The sequence below is a fragment of the Melospiza georgiana genome, chromosome Z (genome assembly GCF_028018845.1).
Source record: "Melospiza georgiana isolate bMelGeo1 chromosome Z, bMelGeo1.pri, whole genome shotgun sequence".
In the NCBI taxonomy this organism is placed as follows: Eukaryota; Metazoa; Chordata; class Aves; order Passeriformes; family Passerellidae; genus Melospiza; species Melospiza georgiana.
The window spans coordinates 11043272-11063645 of NC_080465.1; the positions used below are offsets into that span (position 1 = coordinate 11043272).

At 39.0% G+C, this 20374-nt stretch overlaps 1 protein-coding gene across 1 annotated transcript in view; it reads left to right on the plus strand.

Annotated features, from left to right (window-relative positions):
• Window positions 1-19493, plus strand: part of PRDM6 (PR/SET domain 6) — a 76003-nt gene extending 56510 nt beyond the window's left edge. The window contains exons 5-7 of the mRNA XM_058044342.1: window positions 577-919; window positions 11900-12076; window positions 19379-19493. Of these exons, the coding sequence (XP_057900325.1) occupies window positions 577-919; window positions 11900-12076; window positions 19379-19493 (635 nt within the window). The remainder of the gene's footprint in view (window positions 1-576; window positions 920-11899; window positions 12077-19378) is intronic.
• The last annotated feature ends 881 nt before the right edge of the window (window positions 19494-20374 follow it).

The window sequence follows — 20374 nt, forward strand, 5'->3', positions numbered from 1 at the left end:
TTACTGCATTGGCAGTGTGACCATCTGTGAGATGCAATGGTGTAATATCCTCAGAGGCCACCCTTTTGTAGGAAGAAGGAACTATTGCTGCAGTGGATATTTAAGCCCTCTTGTATCTCAAGAAGGGTCCCGGCAGGGATTTTTTTCTCCATGCTCTCAAAATTCATGTTTGCCTGTGATATAGCAGTCAGACATGCTGACTGCAACATGCAGAGTCAGGGTATCACAAGAGGTGCAGCTTTTTCTTTCAGATGACAATCCCATTGTGTAATAGAAATATATCACAGTCAGGCTTCTCTGGGTCCTTTCAGTCTCAGACACTCCCTTGCATGAATTTTCATTTCAGTGTCACAAAATCAGCACCATCCATTCAGATCACTGTCTCATTCAAGCCCTTCTTTTCTTTTTTTTTCCTTTTTTTCCTTTTTTAAATTTTTTTTTTGGTACTTTGTTAAAATAAAACTGTTTCATTGTAGTGTCAAGAAAATGGATGTTGATTTTTTTGGTGTCCCAAAATTGTATTAGTTTTAAAAAGGCATAAAAAGAATCTTATTTACTTTTCTTGTTTTCTCCCAGTGAATGTCCCTTCGACTGTAATGGAGGCCATGTCCAGACAAGACACCCTACAGCCATTTAATAAAAGTAGCAAACTATCCCCTGCCACTCCACAGCGATCCATAGTATTTCCACAGACTCCGTGTAGCCGAAATTTTTCTCTCCTGGATAAGTCTGGGTCCATCGAGTCAGGATTTAACCAGATCAGTGTCAAAAACCAACGAGTTCTTGCAAGCCCAACTTCAACAAGCCAACTAAATTCTGAGTTCAGTGACTGGCATCTTTGGAAATGTGGGCAATGCTTTAAGACTTTCACCCAGCGGATCCTCTTGCAGATGCATGTGTGTACGCAGAACCCCGACAGGTAAAGCCCAGGCTCTCTTTATTTCTGTATCTACTGATAGCCAGATCCACTGCTTTCTTCTTTTATCAAGCTGTTATCATTTCAAAACCAAACCATTATTATGGGGAGCCTGTATGACATAATTCATCTGCAGCTGCGTGAAGTAAGCTGATAAAAACTATTGCTTGCCTTCACTATTTGTAAAAACATTCAGCGCCTAAATGTGCAGATAAAAGGAAATAGCTAAGGATATAATCTTGTTTTTAGAATGGTTTGGTACATCTGATGGAGGCAACAAAATAAAATGAAAATTTATGAATATCATAGATGGAAGAAATGAGGTCAAGATAATTAAAAGTCTCTCTGTCTTCCAAAGATAATCTAACTTGCTGCTCAGTGGCTGTCACAGTCATTTCAGGGTTCACCTATAGTGTGCAATGCGTATGAACTTAATTAAGTACTAAGAGGTAATGAATTGGAATTTTTTGCTTAGTACTATTTTTCTTCATAGCATGCAAACCCATAAATCGTACAAAGCTGTCAAAAGGAAATACCTACTCCACCAGTGATGTGGAGGAAAACAGATGCCACTTATTCAATAAACTAATATCCACACAGAAGAAAAATGTTGACTAGATACCTCAGAGTCAAAGTTGGTTTGAAAGTTTGTCAATACAGAATTTTATGGCTGTGAACTGAGGATGAAATTTAGCTGAACAAGTGAATTAAAATTTCAGGTACTCTGACCGGTGGCACAGTAAATATAATGGAACCATTATTTATGAATCAAAGCTGGTTTATTTGACAATTTTGATAGCTGGCAGGACAAAAGACAAAAATCAAATTAATTCAATAAAAAAAGGCTGCCTGTATTTTGTCTCTTCTTCAGCTGTGAAGATTTGAGCATAACAGCTAAATCCCTGAAAGGCGTTCCAAAAAGCAGCATTTAATTGTGAATTAGAGTTAAAAATACCACTACCAAAAAAGCAGCAAAGACTGAGTCTGTGTATGTGTTTGTGTGCATGTCTATGTCTCCTCGTGTACTTTGTGTGCTATCTACATGTACACAAATGTTTTTGTGATTCTATGGGTATGGAGAGAATAAATCCATTTTTCCGAAGAAATGTCAAGCATGTTAGGGACTAATTGGATTCTAAGCTAATATTAATAAAAATTAAAAATTGATAATATTGTGAATGTGAACAGACTCTTTCAACATTTTTCTGGATTTCATGCTTGCCTCAGCAGAAGCAAATGCCTTGCTAGGGAAGTTGTAGGACAAAACTGGTAATTTAGGTGTACAATGCAGAATATGGGTCCTGAAAGGTCTGCTCTCCTACATTCCATGGGCTTTTGTGTTTCTGGTATTAAAGCATCCTAAGCATACTGTAAAGCATAAAAAGGTGCATCCTGGAAGAATCTAGACACTGGAAAAGGCATGTTGTGAGGTCCTCCACATACTTTTTCAGTGATTCACCCAATCAGGTGTGACACCTAGATTTCACCCTTTGTTTTAACCAGTGACTTCCTTTGTGAAGAAGCAAGTTGCAGATAATAGTTACTGCAAGAAGGATCTCTCTTAATGGCACTATTCTCCGCTCTAAGTGACAGCTAAATATTTATTTTGTCAGAGAAAGGAAATGAGGATAAATCTGTCTTACCATTAGATCTTTCATTGTGGAGGTGAGAGATTAATTTTTTAAAATTAATTTATTACTTTTTTATTTATTTCCTCCTAAGCAGCTTGTGTCAAATATTGTCTGAAACACAGACTGGATTTCTGGTCCTCAGTCTTAAAAGTGATCATTCTCATTAGTAGGGTGCTGATTCATGGTGTATTACCTCTCAGTCCCTCCTGTGCCTACCCAGCCAGCAGCTTCCTCAGGGAAGTCTGGAGCATTGTCAGTTCATCTACCCTAGGGCATAGTAGGAAATCATCTTGCTATGATTAAGGTCATTGCAATTCATTCCATGCTTGAAATTACCATAAATAACTGCCCTAGGATCTGGGTTATCATATCCTTGCTTGGAAACCTTTACAGTCTGAGCTTACATCACAGGAAACTTTTTGTCTTTTAGTGGGTGCCAGTTATTTAGTGATACAGTGTCTAGAAAAAAGGGGCCTTTGGTTTCTTAAACACTTTGCATTTTTCTAGATGAAAAATTTTTACAGTGTTGTACAAAATTTCCAGGAGACATGAAGGTAAGGTATGATTTGTGAAAGAATACCTGCTTGCCAGCCCCAAGTGCTGGATACAGCTCTCTGGTTTTTATTTTCTCAATGACATCTGCAGCACTGCCCCAGCTGATAAACAACTCCTCATTTATTGTCAGCAATTTGTAAGCACACCAGCCACTGCATCTTTGATGTGACTGAAACAGCAGGGCCTATCATCTCTAGGAAATAGACTTCAGTCTGTCTGCTCTGGCTTAGTATTTGTTTTGCAACAGCGCTGTGCAGGGAAAACAACCTTTGAATCTGTACAGGAGTCTGATTCATGGTCTGAAATACAAGAAAGGCAGACTACTTGAAGCTTGAGAAATCCAAACAAAGATAATACAACAACTGAGATTAAGAAAACATCTAAATGAGAGCAGACATAAATAGGCCATAATATCCGCAATTCCATGAAGTAGTAAGAAATAAATGATCCTATTTATCAGACTGATCACTTAATAAGTAAAAATAATTTTAAAACATGATGAATCCCAAATAGGAGAAATTATTAAAATCTTCTGCTGTGGTTTTGGTTTTATTTAAAGATTAATAATTTAATTTAAAATCACTTTTAATTTTTTACTGGTTTACTTATATACTTCTCTCTTTCCACAAAAAAATTTAAGTTTGTTACATTTTTTAGGGCTTCTCTTTGAAATTAATGGTAATTGGGGTTGAAGTGTGTGTGAGAGGTGGAAATTTAAATTTGTAAAATCTTGAACTCGAGGACCTTCTGAGCCTTTAAGACTTGCTTAAGCCTTGACCAGACAGAAACAGTTTGAGAAGATATTTCTGGAAGCAAGAGTTGGAAATCTTTTTTCGTAGGGTTTTTTTTTGTTTATTTTGTTGGGGTGGTGGTTTTCTTTTGTTTGTTTGTTTTTCTTTTTTTTCTTTTTGAAGTTTTTTAAGGTTTTATTATTATTATTATTATTATTATTTCCTCCCTTCTTCTGCAGAAATTCCCAACAATCCTGTTTGGAAGGCTCAAAAACGAGGATACCAAAACTCCTTATTACAATGAACAATTTTTATTTGGTTTTTTTAACAGCAACAACTTTTCTGATAATGACACAGTCTTTTTTTAATGACAGCAGCCTTCCACATCACTCTGATCACCAGATTCAGGATACATTGTTGTTCAGGGAAGGCAGAACGCTTCAGTTCTCAAGACTTCTATGTGTCATATTTTCATGTACAACCTGTACATCTGTATGATATATATTCTCATTGATTGCCAGGGATTCAAGCTGAGAATCTGAGGGAAAGCACAGTCCATAAATGTGTTCATGGATGATAGATTATGGATGTGATCTGGCACTCACAATTCTTCTTTAGTCAAAAGATATTATACTCATATTTTGCAATATCACCTCAATAATAAATAGTAAGCATGTTTTGTTTTGTTTTGTTTTTCTTAAGAGGAAGTTGAAGTTACCAGCTTAATAGATGTTTTTCTCTAATATCATGGCTTAGTCCATTTTGTGTTTATATTTTCTTTATAGGTTCTGTGTCTTTGACCTTGATGCTCTCCCCAAGTCCACTAATTGATTTGAACCTCTCCAAAACAGACTTCTAAAAAATAAGTGTTTTGAGCGAGAGTTGTCTATTTCTGTGTATTGAGTATTGCTCTGTTAAAGTGCTGAATTTAATGCTGGTTCTTGCATAATCTTCGCATAAAGGTTTGCAAGTGCCCAGTACTCAGAGCTAGTAACAATAACAGGTCTACAGAGCAGAAACTCTCCCTGACAGCCTCAGAAGCTTGCATATGCTCCAATGCTGGCTTTCTGCTTTGGCCGGTTTCTTCCCAAGCATTTGTAGCAGATGATTTGTAGCAGATGAACTCCCAGCAGGTCCAGCTCTGCCATCCCTGCTGCTGCATGGTACCTGTGGTGCTCAGGATGGCAGCCGTGCTGCTTGAGGGGAGCACCAACCTGGCAGGGGATGTGGAGTGAATCCCCCGTGGCTCTGCTGTCGCTTGGGATGTGGCTGTGTGCAGGTTAGCAGTATCCTGAGGTGTCACTTTGCTCTCCAACCTTAATTCCACTTGCTAGAAGAAGGCACTCCTCAAAAATACCTTCCTTTGAGAGCAACTGTGAACTAACTCCTCCGACTGCAGCTGTGCTCTTAAAAAGCTGAGCATTGCATAAAGGCCAGATCCTGAAAGCTGATGCTGGCCCCACTTCAGACTGCACTGCTTGTGGGGTTTGTGCAGAGGCTGTGGCATGGCATCCTCCCCCCTATACCAATGAGAAATGCTGTCCTGGATTCAAGGGAGCCCTGTGCCCCACTCTTTGAGACTGTGAGATCAATCACCTTTTTGAAGCTCAGGAGCAAAGAGGAAGTCAGGAAAAAACACCAGGACGCCTGCATGGATGAATGGGGAACTCCTGGATTAATTCAAAGGCAGAAAGGAAGCCTCCAGAGAATGCAAGCACAGACAGGTAGCCTGGGAGATATACAGACAGGTTGTCTAAGTAGCCAGAAATCCCTTTGGGAAAGCTAAAGCCCTGATAGGATTAAATGTGGGCAGGGACATCTAGGACAACAAAAGCTACTATTGTTACATTAGTGATAAGAGGAAGACCAGGGGAAATGCAGGACCTCTCTAAAGGGAAGCAGGAGGCCTGGTGACCTAGGACATAGCAAAGGCTGAGCCAGTCAGCAACTTAACTGGCAAATGTTCCAGTCACACCACTCATGTCACAGAAGGCAAAAGCAGGGACTGGGAGAATGAAGAGCTGCGAGATCAGATTGAAGAACATCTAAAGAATCTGAAGATGTGCAAGTCCCTGGGGCCTGGTGAGAAGCATGTGCATGCCCTGAGAGAAATGGTGGATGAGGTGGCTAAGCCACTATCTGTCATATTTGAGAGGTCATGGCAGTCTGGTGAAGATCTGCTGATTCAAAAAGGGGTAACATAACCTCCACTGCTAAAAAGAAAGACCTGGACAACTACAGGGCAGTCATTCTCACCTTCGTACTTGGCAAGAGCATGAAGCAAATTGCCCTGGCGACTAGGGTAAGGAACATGGAAAATAATGGGGTGACTGATGACAGCCAAGGCGATTTCACTAAGGGCAAATTTGTCATGCCTGACAAATTTGGTAACCTTCTACAGCAGTGGTTACAGAGTTGGTGAATAAGGAATAGAGACTGAGGTAATCTACCTGGACCTGTGCTAAGTGTTTGCACCCAGCAGCCTTGTCGGTGAAGTGAAGAGACATGGATTTATTTGATGGTCAGATCTCTCAATGGATAAGGAATTGGCAGGAAAGTTGCACTCAAAAGAGTGCAATGGCTCAATCTCCAAGTGGAGACTAGAGCTATTCCTTAGAGGCTGCTATTTGGGCTGATGCTACTTAGCACAGCAATGTTTTTTGGTGACAGGGACAGTGGGACCGAGGGCGCCCTCAGCGAGTTTCCTGATGACACCAGGCTTTGCAGGGCAGGTGACATGCTGGATGGAAGGGATGCCACCCAGAGTGACCTTGGCAGGCTGGAAAGGTGGGACTGGGTGAGCATCATGAAATACAACAAGAGCAAGTGAAAGTGGTTCAGGGCAATCTCAAGCACAAATACAGGCTGGGTGGGGAGTGGACTGAGCACATTCCTGAGGAGAAGGACTCAGATATGTTGGGGGATGAGAAGCTGGACATGACCCAGGTGTACACTTGCAACACAGAAAGGCAAATGTGTCCTGGGCTGTGTCAAAAGCAGGATGGGCAGGAAGTGATTCTCCCCCTCTATTCAACTCTTGTGAAACCCCACCTGGAGCACTGCATCCAGCTCTGGGGATTCCAACATTAGAAGGATGTGGATCTCCTACAGAGAGTCCAGAGGACGATCCCAAAAATGATCAGGGGCATGAAGACAGGTTGAGAGAGTTTGGGCTGTTCAGGGTAAAGAAAAGAAGGGCATAGGGGCACCTTATATGAGCTTTCCAGTACACATAGGGGCCCACAAGAAATCTGGAGAGAGACTTTTTTTATGATGGCATTTAGTGATAGAACAGGGGATAATGACTTTAAACTGAAAGATGGTAAATTTTGATGGGAAGTAAGAAAGAAATTCTTTAGTGTGAGGGTGATGAGACAGACTTGAAATTTTCCCAGAGAAGTTGTCAATGCCCTGTTTTGGGAATGATCTAGGCCAAATAGAATGGGGTCTTGAGTGGAAGATGTCCTATAGGAATGTGCCCCCACTTGACAGAGTGACAAAAATATCCTTTGTCCCCTCAAAAAGGAAATAAGCACAGAAGTTTCTCTCCTCAATTAGGTGAAAAGACATCTCATAGGACCCGGGGGTCTTCACCTCAAACTTAAGGATAGCTAATTAGACAGGAGTCACAATTTACTATAAAAAGAAGAGAAAAAATAAACTAACTGCTTTTGTGAGGTGTTTCACCGGGGGCAAGGACCTTTTGCACCTGGTTTGGTTTTTCTCTGCAAAGAGTTTTGTTTATTTTGCCTTTTATTAAAACCTTTTTGTTTCCAACACTGCCACAGAAGCCATCCTGATGATTTTATGCCTTCTAAGGTAGCTGAGTCATCTTGGGTGTGAAATAGATCTCAAGAGCTTATGAGACCTGGCTTGAGGAGACTCATATTTCACCATGTCCCTGCCCATAGAAGGGGTTGGAAACAAGATGGTCTTTAAGGCCCCTTTCAACACAGACCATTCTATAACTCTATGATCATGTTGGCTTTTTACTTCTTAGTCATCAACAGGGAGAAAAACACTTTCAATCACATGCCAATCTCTCCTTTCAGCTGGTGCTTTTCCAGCTCTTTCTGAGGGAAAAGAATACAGTGCTGTGCTATTTTGTCTCACTGGGCTGAGTTTCAATGACAAAGTTACAAGTATTCAGGAGCTTGCCCCTACAAGAAATTTCTAAGATTACACTAGAATTCCATATGCCCCTTGAAAAGAGCAAATTCACTTCTGACAAGGCCACACTAAAAACATATTAATCATAAAGGAAATAGTTTGAAAATGCAGTGGAAAATAATGATTGGATTCTCTAAGGTTCTAATAATTCAAAGAGTTAATAGTTTATGATGTAGAAAATAAATTTATAACACTTAGATACACTTAGGAGTCAGAATTTGGAAAATATATTCTTTTGACAGAGGAATAGTAAAAGACAAATAAAGCTATGTCAAGTTTGCTAAACGAAAATCTAGAAAGAATTAACCTAAATGTACAGCTGTCTCTAAGTAGCTATTTCAGATGAAAGCATATGGATTTTTCTAGTCTTTTAACGTGCTTTGTACATATTAGGGGTTCTACATTCCTTGCCCAAAGCATGAGCTTTGGTGAGGTTCAGTAAGCCTTATAGGGAAGCCTCACTTTTTTACTGATCCCATGCATGATGTGGTTTCACCCAGAAAAATATCAGCTGCAAAGTAAGGAAATTTTAAGAAAGGAAAAGACCTCACCAAAGAGCAAAATCATTCAAGAGATTGTTTAGCTTAGAAGGCAAAATTTATTCCATAGTGTTTTAATTTTGGAAAATGCTTGCACAACTTGGAAAAGCTCAAATTATAAATTACCACAAAACCTGAAAACTATTACATTAGAATTGCTCTCAGAATTTCAGTTTGGATGGCCTATATTCCTATACGGGCCATCATAGAGTCAGAGACTGTAGGATTAAGATTTCCAGAAAAAGCTGGTGGATTCTGAATGTCAGTAAACCTAGATAGCTTATCAATGATGCATGGGATTCATAACAACAGTGTAAAATTTTTCCAACAGGAAAATTTTCTTCTGGGTAAGTAGATTTCCCTTCTTTAAGCTCAAAAAGAAAGATGTGAAGCTAAAAGCTCCTATGTAACTAGGTGTTCTATAAAAAAACATTAGAACTACTTTTGATGATTGTCAGAACATCACTCTCATCTGCACATGGCTGTAATCAGTTTAGCTGCTCTTAACTGTAACTTAAAATTATGATCTGGTAAGATTTTGATTCGCGTGGATACTGTGAAAGTACGATATGAGTGTTGGTTATTCCAAGGAAATGAGTTTTTCTGAGCTGCCAGTACATTCAGTCCAGCAGCGGATTTTTGAAAGCACAGCCTACGAGGACCAACATTTCTGTCCCTTTGTTGCTGTTCCTCCTTGTCTGCAGAGCTGTGTTATAGCGGGGTCACCATCTGAACTCATTGTCCCGGTGCAGACAAAAGTGATGGCAGAAGACACAACTGCTGCATCAAAGGCAGGCGTGCTCTGCCCATGTCAATGCACTCACTGAACCGAGCACAGCTCCTGCTCAGGCCTTCAGCACCACTTTCATTTTTTTTTTTGAAAAATAACATATTGATTTTATCTTCTTCCAAGAAAAAAAAAAAAAATCCCGAGCACAGGAAAATTGTTACCAGAGAACAGAATGATAACTTCTGTACTTATTGAATATAATTATTTCTTTTCTCTTTGAAAAATAGTAGCGTCCAAAAGTTGTCAGAAGTTGGCGTATTTAAATCTGCAATTGTGCAAATTAGAGCATTTTTAAGATGTTACAGTATTTCAATGCATTTTTAGGCTCTCTTTTTAAAATTAATTTTGCCTAATGTATGTCATTTACATAAGCTTTAAAAAAATTAGGCATTTTAGCATTAATTAGAATTACTTGGACATAAACTTGGATAAATTCATCCTCTGCAAAGAGAAGGGTAACTTCTTCAACAGTTTTTCTCTCAACATGTGGATCAATCAGATAAATGGAGTCAAAGGGATCTAAAAATTGGTGATCTTTTGCAGGGATGATTTACTTGAGTGTAAGCCAGTGAAATATATTCCGAGTATTTTGTAAAGAAGACATTTATTTTGAGGCAATGAACCCATATTGTTTGCCATGACAATGTTCACCTGTATCTGGTTTGAAATTTTGACTGTTTACAGACAAGTTGCAGTGTGAATTTTCACTGCATTAAGTTAATAACATTGATTTATTTATCACTTTAAAAAATAAAAAGATTATTATTATTTATTAATTCATTCATTCATTAATTCTTTATGTCGCATTGCATCATTTTTTGTGGTTGCTGTTAAAAATAGATAACCAGAGGCTAATAGATGTTAATGGTCTCCTTCACTATTAAAAAAATCAATGTTTCTTGGATACAGAATATATTATTGCTTTATTTTGCTTAAAAGTGCTTCATTACTGCATTCACCAATTATCTCTGTTTTATCAGCTCTTGAAATTTCTTACCAAATTTGATAAATATTTTCTTCAAATTAACTTTGGACTCCAAGACAGGTGAAAACTGGACATGTTACTACTTGTCTTTCAGTAAGAGAAACAGAAAAAGACTTTCTTGGTTTTTGGTTTTTTTAAATATTATCTTACATATTTCTGTGTATCTTTAAGGGCCACATCATCTAAATTACCTTTCCACAGCTTTCATACCTTACTTTCAAACTTGTTAGAGAGTAGTTAGATTTTCAAATGCAAGTAATTAAAATTGTAAGCTATTGAGTTATTGATGAATACTGAGCTATTAATCAAGCTAAAAAATTCTACAATCAGGGTTCAGTGCTCTGAAGCACTGTAAAATAATAGTATTTGTGTTCAGTGATGCAAGTAGCCACAATTAAGCAGTTGACTTGACAAATGAGATAGTTCACTTTATTTTGCACTTAATTGAATTGTACATGCCTGGTCACCATTGTCTCTTTCCCTTTAGTTTTGGTTTCTAGCTATTTAAACATATACATTTATTACGGAGAGAGCAATTAAGTTGTGTGGGCCATTGGCTCTGGAAATGCAGACACCAAGAGTTAAAATGTTGTGTAGGGTAAAAATCATTATTATCCCTCCAGAAAAAAGATCTTAATTTTCTTAGCAAGCAGTCTGATAAGCATTTAGGACTCTGCTACTAAGTTAAAACAAATGTGAAATAGAAAAAAACTCTAGTAGGGTGTTGACATAAAGCCACTTTTATTGAAGAGAAATATATAGACATGGTTTCTTGGCATTTTATTTTAGGTAGCATTTCAGAAGACCAGTGTCACATTGTTGTTGTGTATCCTTTTTTTTCTGTGTTTGCAGTCTGCTTGTTATTATTCTGAATTTGTAACATATCAGTCATTTTGCATGTTTGTTTGTTATGTTTATTTTTAACAAGATGTGTTGATGAAAACCTGAGTTCTGCGTTTCCTTCCGAGATCCCCAAAACAGACATTTTCAATCTAGATGGGAGAAAAAATGTTAATGAAATGTAAAGATTTTCAACTGAAATAACAAAAATAGAAAGATAATTTAAATACAGCAGTCATTTTTTCTAAGTCTCTTATTGAAATAAGTGATCTCTAAAATCCTCCAAAGCAATATGAGGAGTTTAATTGTGAATAGCTACAGAATAACGACAGGATGTGCACATAACCATCAGATATGCATTTGCAAGTAAGGCTGTAGCTCACACCAGCAGACAGGATTACACGGATCCCTCAGCTCCATGTGTGTGGATCTTTTCTTTTTGACTAAGGAGTGCTGTTGAGTTTGAGAGAACGAAGGCAAGCAGATGCGTACTGCAGGCTCACTGGTTTGCTGATTTATGGCTTATGGTCCCATAGACTCTCTTTTAATTCCTGCCCAAGAGTTTCACATTTGCTAAAGAGGTTGTGCAGTTTTGGGTTTGCGCTTCCCAAGAAAGACGCAGAGAAGCGCGCCCGCTTTTCTCTTTGGAGATCCTTGGGAGGCTCAGGAGCCCCCGTCCCGTGTGGTTTCCTGCTGGTGCCAGCAGACAGCACTGACGCTGCCGTTTCCCTTCCCACCGCAGGCCCTACCAGTGCGGCCACTGCTCGCAGTCCTTCTCGCAGCCCTCGGAGCTGCGCAACCACGTCGTGACGCACTCCAGCGACAGGCCCTTCAAGTGCGGCTACTGCGGGCGCGCCTTCGCCGGGGCCACCACGCTCAACAACCACATCCGCACGCACACCGGGGAAAAGCCCTTCAAGTAAGTACCTGAGGCCAGCGGCATCTGCCAGCTGAGATTAGGGGGGGGAAATGCATTGCTGCTGCTCACCAGCATCGCCAGCACTCGGCTGATGATCCCTTGAAAGCCAAGGTCAGACCATGAGGTGCCACAGGGCTTGTAAGGGTTGCAGGATGAAGAGAGAGGCAAGAAATGTTGACTTCATGTTCAGAAGGCTTGATTTGTTATTTTATTATATATATTACATTATTACTATACTAAAAAGAATAGAGAGAAAGTTCTCAGAAGGTTAGCTAAGCTAAGAATAGAAAAGGAATGAATTACAAAGGTCTGTGTCTCAGAGAATGAGACTTAGCTCTGCTGTGAGTGGTCAGTAAATCTAAACATTCACCTGAGACTAATCACGGATCTACCTGTTGCATTCTACACCAGCAGCTAACCACTGTTTACACTTTGTTGCTGAAGCTTCTCAGCTTCAGCAGCAAAAATCCTAACGAAAGGATTTTAATGAAAAGATGTCTGTGACAATGAGGTGAAACAGCTAGTGGTGCTGTTAAAATCAGAATTTATATGGCTTTGATTTTGAGTTTCTTGAAAACCTTGCGCAATCTTCTGTTCTCTAATGATACCTTGATTATTTTAATTAAGTGACAAGCTGCTGCCAGAGAACCACAGCTGAAAATATGATCAAGACTGAGATGGGCCATGTTGTAAGAACATTAATATGATTCTTTGATGTCTATATACTGAGGTAGATGGAGCTTCACTTAAAAGCTAATTTGGCTCTAGTTATATATGGGGAGGAATATGCACCTCCTTTTAGTCTCAGAATCACTGAATAGAAAATGTAACTCTGTGGCATAAGTTTTGAAAGATCATAGTAATAAATTGAAAGTGTTCAGCTGTCCGAAGTATAAGGAAAAAAATGTCGCCTAATAAAGATGATTTTACATTAAACAGATTTCGTTAATTTCTGAAGTTTTCAATTACTGATATTAAAGCTAAGCACATACCTGTCTCAGAAATCTTCCAGCAGTGCTCATTTCCAGCAATAGTACAGCTGATCCTGATATTTTACCTTCTGTTGTGCAAGACTCTGCCTACTAAAGAGGAAGGGCTCTCCAAAGCAGAAGAAATATATCCCATGTTTGTGTCTTTGTCTTGGCTGAACCGACAGGCTCAGGGTACATAGATGTGGTCACTGGAGCAATTCCACCTAATGTATCGATATCACTTCTTTTGGAAGCTTCCTGGATGTTCCTAGGAGGAAGGGGAATATGTGTAGAAGGTGTGTGTCTCTCCCAGTTCTGCGAGTACTGTCTGTTCTCTTTCTACTTTTCTCTGTTTGACCTTTTTTTCCACTTTTGCCAGACAGTGCTTTTGATCTGGTTAGTGTAAGGGAGCTCGTCCTGTCAGAACCCCCCATAACAGCCCCACAGAGATACTGGTGAGCACACTTTGCCTCCATATAAGGCTGGAAGGAAGCACAGCCTCCACATATGTCTCTGCTGGGGGCGAGGGGGCAGAGCCAGGAGCAAAATGCTGCATATCCAGTACAGAAGGATTGGCATGGCAGGAATCATGGCTAGGACGTCGTGGAGGCTCAGAACATCTAAATATCGACTTCTCTTGAGCCAGTCTGTTGAATGCTCAGAGCCCACAGAAAGTGAGCCAAAAATGGTGCGAGCAATCAGATTGATTTTATCTAGTTGCTCTGTAAATAGATTTTAGTAATTAATGGAAGGGGTTTCCGGGTCAAAACGGAAAATAGATTTCGTTTAATGTTAAGGTGTTACTTATGTGTAACCTTGTTGACTCCACTTAATTTTTTTCCTTAACGTCCTCTTTTTGTCATGTTTCCAATAGATCTGCTATTTTGCCCAATTTAGAGTCATTATTTTTCCCCTTTGGTATACTAATTTTTTACCCTTTTCAAAAATGGACTCAATTACAGCACAATTTCATTTGTGAGAGAGCTTAATGTATGTAATACAACTAACAAGAGGTCTGGGTTTGTTTTTTGTTTTGCTTTGTTTTGGTTAGTTTTTGTGGGGTTTTTTGGTTTTTTGATTTTTTTTTTTTTGTTTGTTTGTTTGTTATGTTTTGCCCTGCTCGAGTGGAAGCATTTAAGTATTCCAGGATGTATCTGCAACTTAAGTTGCGGGACAGAGCAACAACAAAAAAAAAGTGTATACTTTATACTGGTTCTTTATGAGGCATGGCATAATTTCAACTGCGCAAGGTGTTTCTTTAGTTTCTTCCTCAAGCACAAGAAACAGTAGCACCATTTTCTCTCTGGAAGTCTTGTTGAAGGTATTTTCACTTAGCTGACTAGTAACTTCATGTGAAGCTGAAACTGGAGCTGCAGGTTTTCCCATCCCTGCTAGTCAGATAAGAGGACACACAAGCCTTGGTCCTGCAAAGCTGTTCAAAAGGGCAGATTTGTCTCTCATGCAGGACTACTTGCATTTGAGAGAGGAGGAGCAGAAAATTATCCAGAAATCAATCTATCATCTCTGCTGGAGAAAAAAGAAAAAAGAGCTGCAACTCCTCTTGATGTCTCATCACTGTTTGGATCCTCCTTTGGAAAAGGGTTGCACAAGATCTGGTTTTAAGAAAGTTTAGGAAAAGGCGCTCAACAAATTCTATTAAGCAAGAACCATAAATAGAACAAGCAAAATATCTGTCTCTTGATCATGTGATTTAGGTTTTAAATGTTTGTTTATGAAGAATTTTGAGTATACACTTACACACAAAAACATAAAAAAAAGACAGAAAAGCCAACTGAAACAGTGTTCCTGTACCTCAGAGAAGTTTGTATTTGTGGTGATGCACACACTTCATTTAACTAATATTTTAATATTAGGAAGAATTGCCACGCATGGATAGTGATAAATTACTTAAATTCTAGCTAATTTATTTAAAATAACTTAGCTAATTCTAGCTAAGTTATTTTAAAATAACAGGTATAATTTTGAAGGTGCTTCTGCTGTGAATGCAATCTCATGATTACTAACGCAATAGGGCAGCTGTTTTCATATGTGCTTATAGACAAATTACACTCAGCGTGGATTAAATCAGCAAAGTTAAAAGCCAAGTATGTTTGTATGCATATTATTTCCAGAAGCTGGTTTTAAAAATGATGAACACTGGTGACAGTATTTTCAAAAATATTTTAGATTAATTGTTTTGTGAGAGGATGTTTGGGATTGGTTAAAAAGCTTTTTCTGTGAGAGGCCATTTTCTTTGTAGGTCCTAGGTAAATTTGGATGTATGGTCGAAGACTTTTCTATTTTCTTTTCATTAAGATAACAATGCTAAGTGAGGTTATCTGTAGTCAAAGCTTTAGCTGAATTTGACTTTTCATGTCATCACAAGCTATCAAGCCAGCCACACCACTGAAAAGTTTTTGTGTATTCTTATCTTACTGAAGTCTCCACTACGGCTGCTAGTCTGGGAACAAAGATCTTAAGTAAATTAAAATGCAGGAGAAAAAGGAAAATTATTTGTTAACTCTGTTCTCTTAATTTTTTCTCACCCCCTCCCAGTTTTCATTTGTCTACAGAATCAGGCTTATTCAAAGACTTAAGATTTAGCAGTCAATCCAAAATAATGAAGAGGAAAGATTCTTTCAGCCTCCAACAGCTCACATATTTTACATTGTTACTTACTGAAATACAAAAGTGGTCAGCATTCATTTTAGGATGAATATGTACGTTGTACCTGCAGCGACATCTCAGAGTTGTCAGGAGGGATTCTCTTTGGTTGATAGTTTTTCTTGGATTTTTTACACCCTTCCAAAGGAGTTTAAAATGTACTTGTTCAATGAAATCTTAAAATGTTTATTTTGAGAGTATCAAATTAATGTCTTTTTTTCTAAAATAGGCCCTCAGCATTTTCTCCACCCAAAGCCTTTCACAGAGGTTGACATAAATGTGCAAATTAAACCAATCCTCACTGTCAATGTTTTGAAAGCACTGTGAAGCAAACAAGCAGACCAGTAACAATGAGGGCTATCTAAACAAAATCAGAAACCCCAGTACTGTAGAAATATCCCTGGACTATTGGTGCACTTTGTGAACTTAAGAACAATTCTGTTTACCACCTCCACCCAAGCAAATCATACCAGGAAACCCTGTGGAAGAGTGAAGCCTTGAGCCTGAGGAGGCTGAATGCTTTAGGACATTGCTCCTTACAATTACAGTGTACGCAGACATTGTAAAAGAAGGCAACATGGATCCGGTTTTCACTGATGGTACCTAATTGTTTGAGGACTTTGGAATTGCTTTGGACCTAAATGCACCTAGGGCTGTTTAAATTCCATTCAAATGCCATCAGATGGCCCTAAGTGGAAATTAAATTGTATCTCAGTTAATAAGTGTCATTATTGCCAATACATGTATCTACAGTGCAGGCTTAGCCAAAATTTTGTGTGTCTATCATTCAGGCTTGGGCTCAGTCCCATAGTGGCTTGGTGTGCGGGCACATGAGCTATGGAGTCTTTTTCCTTTCTGACAATTTTGTCCACTGTTCAACTGTCCAACACAACATTAAACACGTCTGGGTTACATACAGGAACATGCACATGAAAACTCACCAATCTCATGGGCAGAGCTTATAGGAGTGGTTATTCTGCTATGATGGGCTGGGAAAGAATGGTTAGTAGAGTACATCACAATCCAGAAGAAAAATATTCCTGCTCCTCTTCCCATTCCTACCTACTGTGAGACAGTAATGCTGACTGCTGTGACACTATTATCTTCACCTTTTCTATCAGTTTGTATCCAGCAGCAACTTCTCTGGACCACATTGAAAAGAGGAATCAGGAGCCTAATACACATCTCTGCCCATAAGCCAGGTACTTATATATCCAAAACTATGGTCCTGAAAACACCACCCACATGATTTGGAAGTACCTAGAAAATCCCAGGCACCTTGGGTAATATCTGAAGGTTATCCAGGTACAAGAGAAAGACAGGGGAATTAAGTGCTTTGTCAGAGGCTTTATTCTGACTTTTGCCCAAGGGCTGTGTAAATGCAGACATCACAGTTTGACCAGCAGCAACACTTGGCGCCCACAGCCTTCCTATTCATAAAGGGTAGGTGCTTGTATCAAGAGGTTTACCCCTTTTCTGTTCTCTCTTTAGCATCCCTCTTTCCTGTGCTTGATGTTAGTGTATCAGCCTGTAGCTGGGAAGGTAGAGCACTCCTACAACAGAGGAATCTTGTGGATAAAGGATGGGAAGTTGTGTCTTAAAGAACTGTGGTAAACCTTGCTCTGCACTTTCACTAACAATGCAAGGGGCTGAGTGAATGCCTGCCCAATTCCAGCCTCCCAGACAAGCCCCAGAAAGGATAAGGAGGCCTGCCACAGCAAATGGTTTTGGTGGGTAACACTGTCTTTGGATCACTCTATAGCCTTCATCCAAGTCACTAATGATGCCTAAGCATCCTGTTAGACCTTATTTCCTTTATTTGGCCAGGCTCTTAAAATCAGGGCATGCCACACCTGCTTTTATAGGTTATGTTGCAACTGTATCACTTACAGCTTAGTTAGGCAAGGATCCAACCCTCCTATTACTCATCAAGCAAAGTACTTGTCTTTGTGGACATCAAAATAACCAAACTATCAAGTTCAAGTAGAGAGTAATATCTCATACAGACTAAGTTAACCCTCCAGCCTTAAAATTGATTATAATGCCTCTGTGATAGATATATATGTATGTATATAAAAATAATACAATAATTTGCAAGTTTGTCAGGCAATGAAAGGTAGTATATTTTGACACACTAATCCAGTAAGTAATCAGTTTTCTAATAAACAATCAGCAGTGCACTAATGTGTCATCAGCACTTCAGGAGCTCTGGAGAGTGGATGATCTGCACATAGACGTTAATGAATACCCCAAAAATCATTAAGTAATCAATACTTCTGAGTTATTTTCATTGAGCTGATAGGTCTGATACATTAAAGCTGACATTTTACATTTGTCAAGATCACAGTGCAGTTTTTAACAGTGGCATAGGATGCTAAAAATATTCCATGAAAGACAATCAAGGAAATACAACTTAAAAGTGTTGACATTTTAGATTGGTACAGTAACCTGGATGAATGACTCTGTAATGTCTGTGCTAAATAGTCCTGAAGCAGAAATTTATCACCAAAATTATTAATGTGAAGAATATCCACAGTTATACATGCGTGTAAATATCTTCTTTTTTTTAATAAGCAGATCACTGACAGTTCACTTTCTATCATTCACATGATAGAGAAAGATTAAATGAATTAGCTGAGCCCGTTGTTTTTCTCACTTCTCCTTTGAAGGTGAACGATTCATTGCAGTGATACTTTTATGAAAATCTTTTTTGGAGATAAGACATCACATGTTACCATTAAACTGAAGACAGCTTTTGGAGCAGGCACCATACAGAAAGGGTCTGCTCCATCCATGTTTGTGACTCATCAAACCCTTCTCTAATGTTCAGAATGCAAATCAAGAAGGCAGCATTTGGGAGATTAGGTACAGTAGTGTGTCTTTAGAGCAGGGATAAGGGATTAATTCCAAGGCAACCATAGCCCCTATTCTATCCTCTGCAAAATTCAATGGCTTTGTTCATTCGTTCATGCAGTATTTTTCTTGCAGATTATGGTTCTCTAAGAGAGAACAGGGTAGAAAGGGAAACAGTATAAAAGCGAAGTAACACTGATGGCTGTTAGGAGTTCTTCCTCAACCCACAGATTTCGCAAATAGTGTGGATGCCCGCAGATAATTAAGTAACCACTATCTCTATGTGCCTTTTAAAAATGAATCCTACTACATGGTCAGATCAGATAAACAATGAGTTTTCTCTTGTTCTAGGACTGAACGATTACTGCTTTGTGATTTCTCATCCTCCAATAGGCAATTGTGGATTTTAAAAAAGCAGAAGGTGAAATTCTATTTGTCATCAATTTCTCTTAGGGGATGCAGAGCAGAAAACTGCAGACAAGCTGCCTCTTTGATGGCTCACTCCTAAAAATCTCTTTTTGTTCTTTATCTATTTGAACTGACAGTGATCAGAGCTACAGCAGGACAGGCCTCTCTGGAGAAATCACCTTCCCCCTGTCTATTGACAGATTCCTCTGTTCTGAATCAGACAGGCCTTGTCCCATCATAGGCATCAAGGCCTTGGAAGTAGCCACCAATTAAACCTCTCGAGCCAGTAAAATCTGAAGCCACTTTTGAGTGTCTGTTCTGATTAGGCAGGATGAGACAAAGCCCATCACCACCCCCCCCCCCAGAGCAGCTCCCTGGTCTCAATTTTCTCTCTTGCCTTCACCAGGTGCGAGAGGTGTGAGAGGAGCTTCACACAAGCCACCCAGCTGAGTCGACACCAGAGGATGCCCAATGAGTGCAAGCCAATAACAGAGAGCACAGAATCAATTGAAGTGGATTAACTGATTGACTGGTTGGAATTAAACTGCAAGGAAAGTCATGATTAAATGTCACGGACACTTAAGCAAAACCAAAGATTTCCTCTGAGCAACTTTCAATCAGTCCCAGAAAACCAAAAGCAGTAATAAAATAAGTAAGATGTTAAAAGATATTGATCCTGGCATGGAAGTGAGACCAGGAAAGAGATTATTTATTTATGACTAGGGATGAGTCTTATTTCAATTGACAAGTTACTTGGGACTGTTAACATTTCAAGTCCCTTCATGTATTGCTTTAATTCTAAAAGCCTTTATAATTGTTATTTAATGCCAAAGTGAGGAGTCTCAAGGGTTCTTCTGCTCATAGTTATGACTGAGAATGCACATGGACTTGTTTATTGTTGCACCTTTTTTTGTAGCATGACTCAAAGGACCCAGATGTAATCTGTACATTTAGCTGGGCTGGGCTAAGTTGATCTTGACATGGCTGTAATAGAAATTGCTGTGTGGGATGGAAAGTGATCGCGAGCTATACCTGGGTCAGTGTCAGCCACCTCAGACCAAAGGGCATTCCATTTCCATAGTCTCATGCCTCACACTGTGTGCACTTTTTCATGCAACTAGTTTGCATTGGCATTGCCATAGATATTCTGGGAAAGAACAACAACAAAAACAAAAAGAAAAAAATAGTAAAAAAAATGGAATGTTGTATATCTGCAAATACACATTACACAAAGAAACAAGTAGGAAAACTGTGTCAAACTAATAGAGCTTTCAAATTTAGTCTAATAGCTATGAAAGACAGAGGTGGTAAAAAGTATTTTAAACACTAAATATTCCAGTCCATGTGTAAATAATATTACAAGGAGCAGAAAACCGAGAAGATACATTTGGTTTGGGTAACT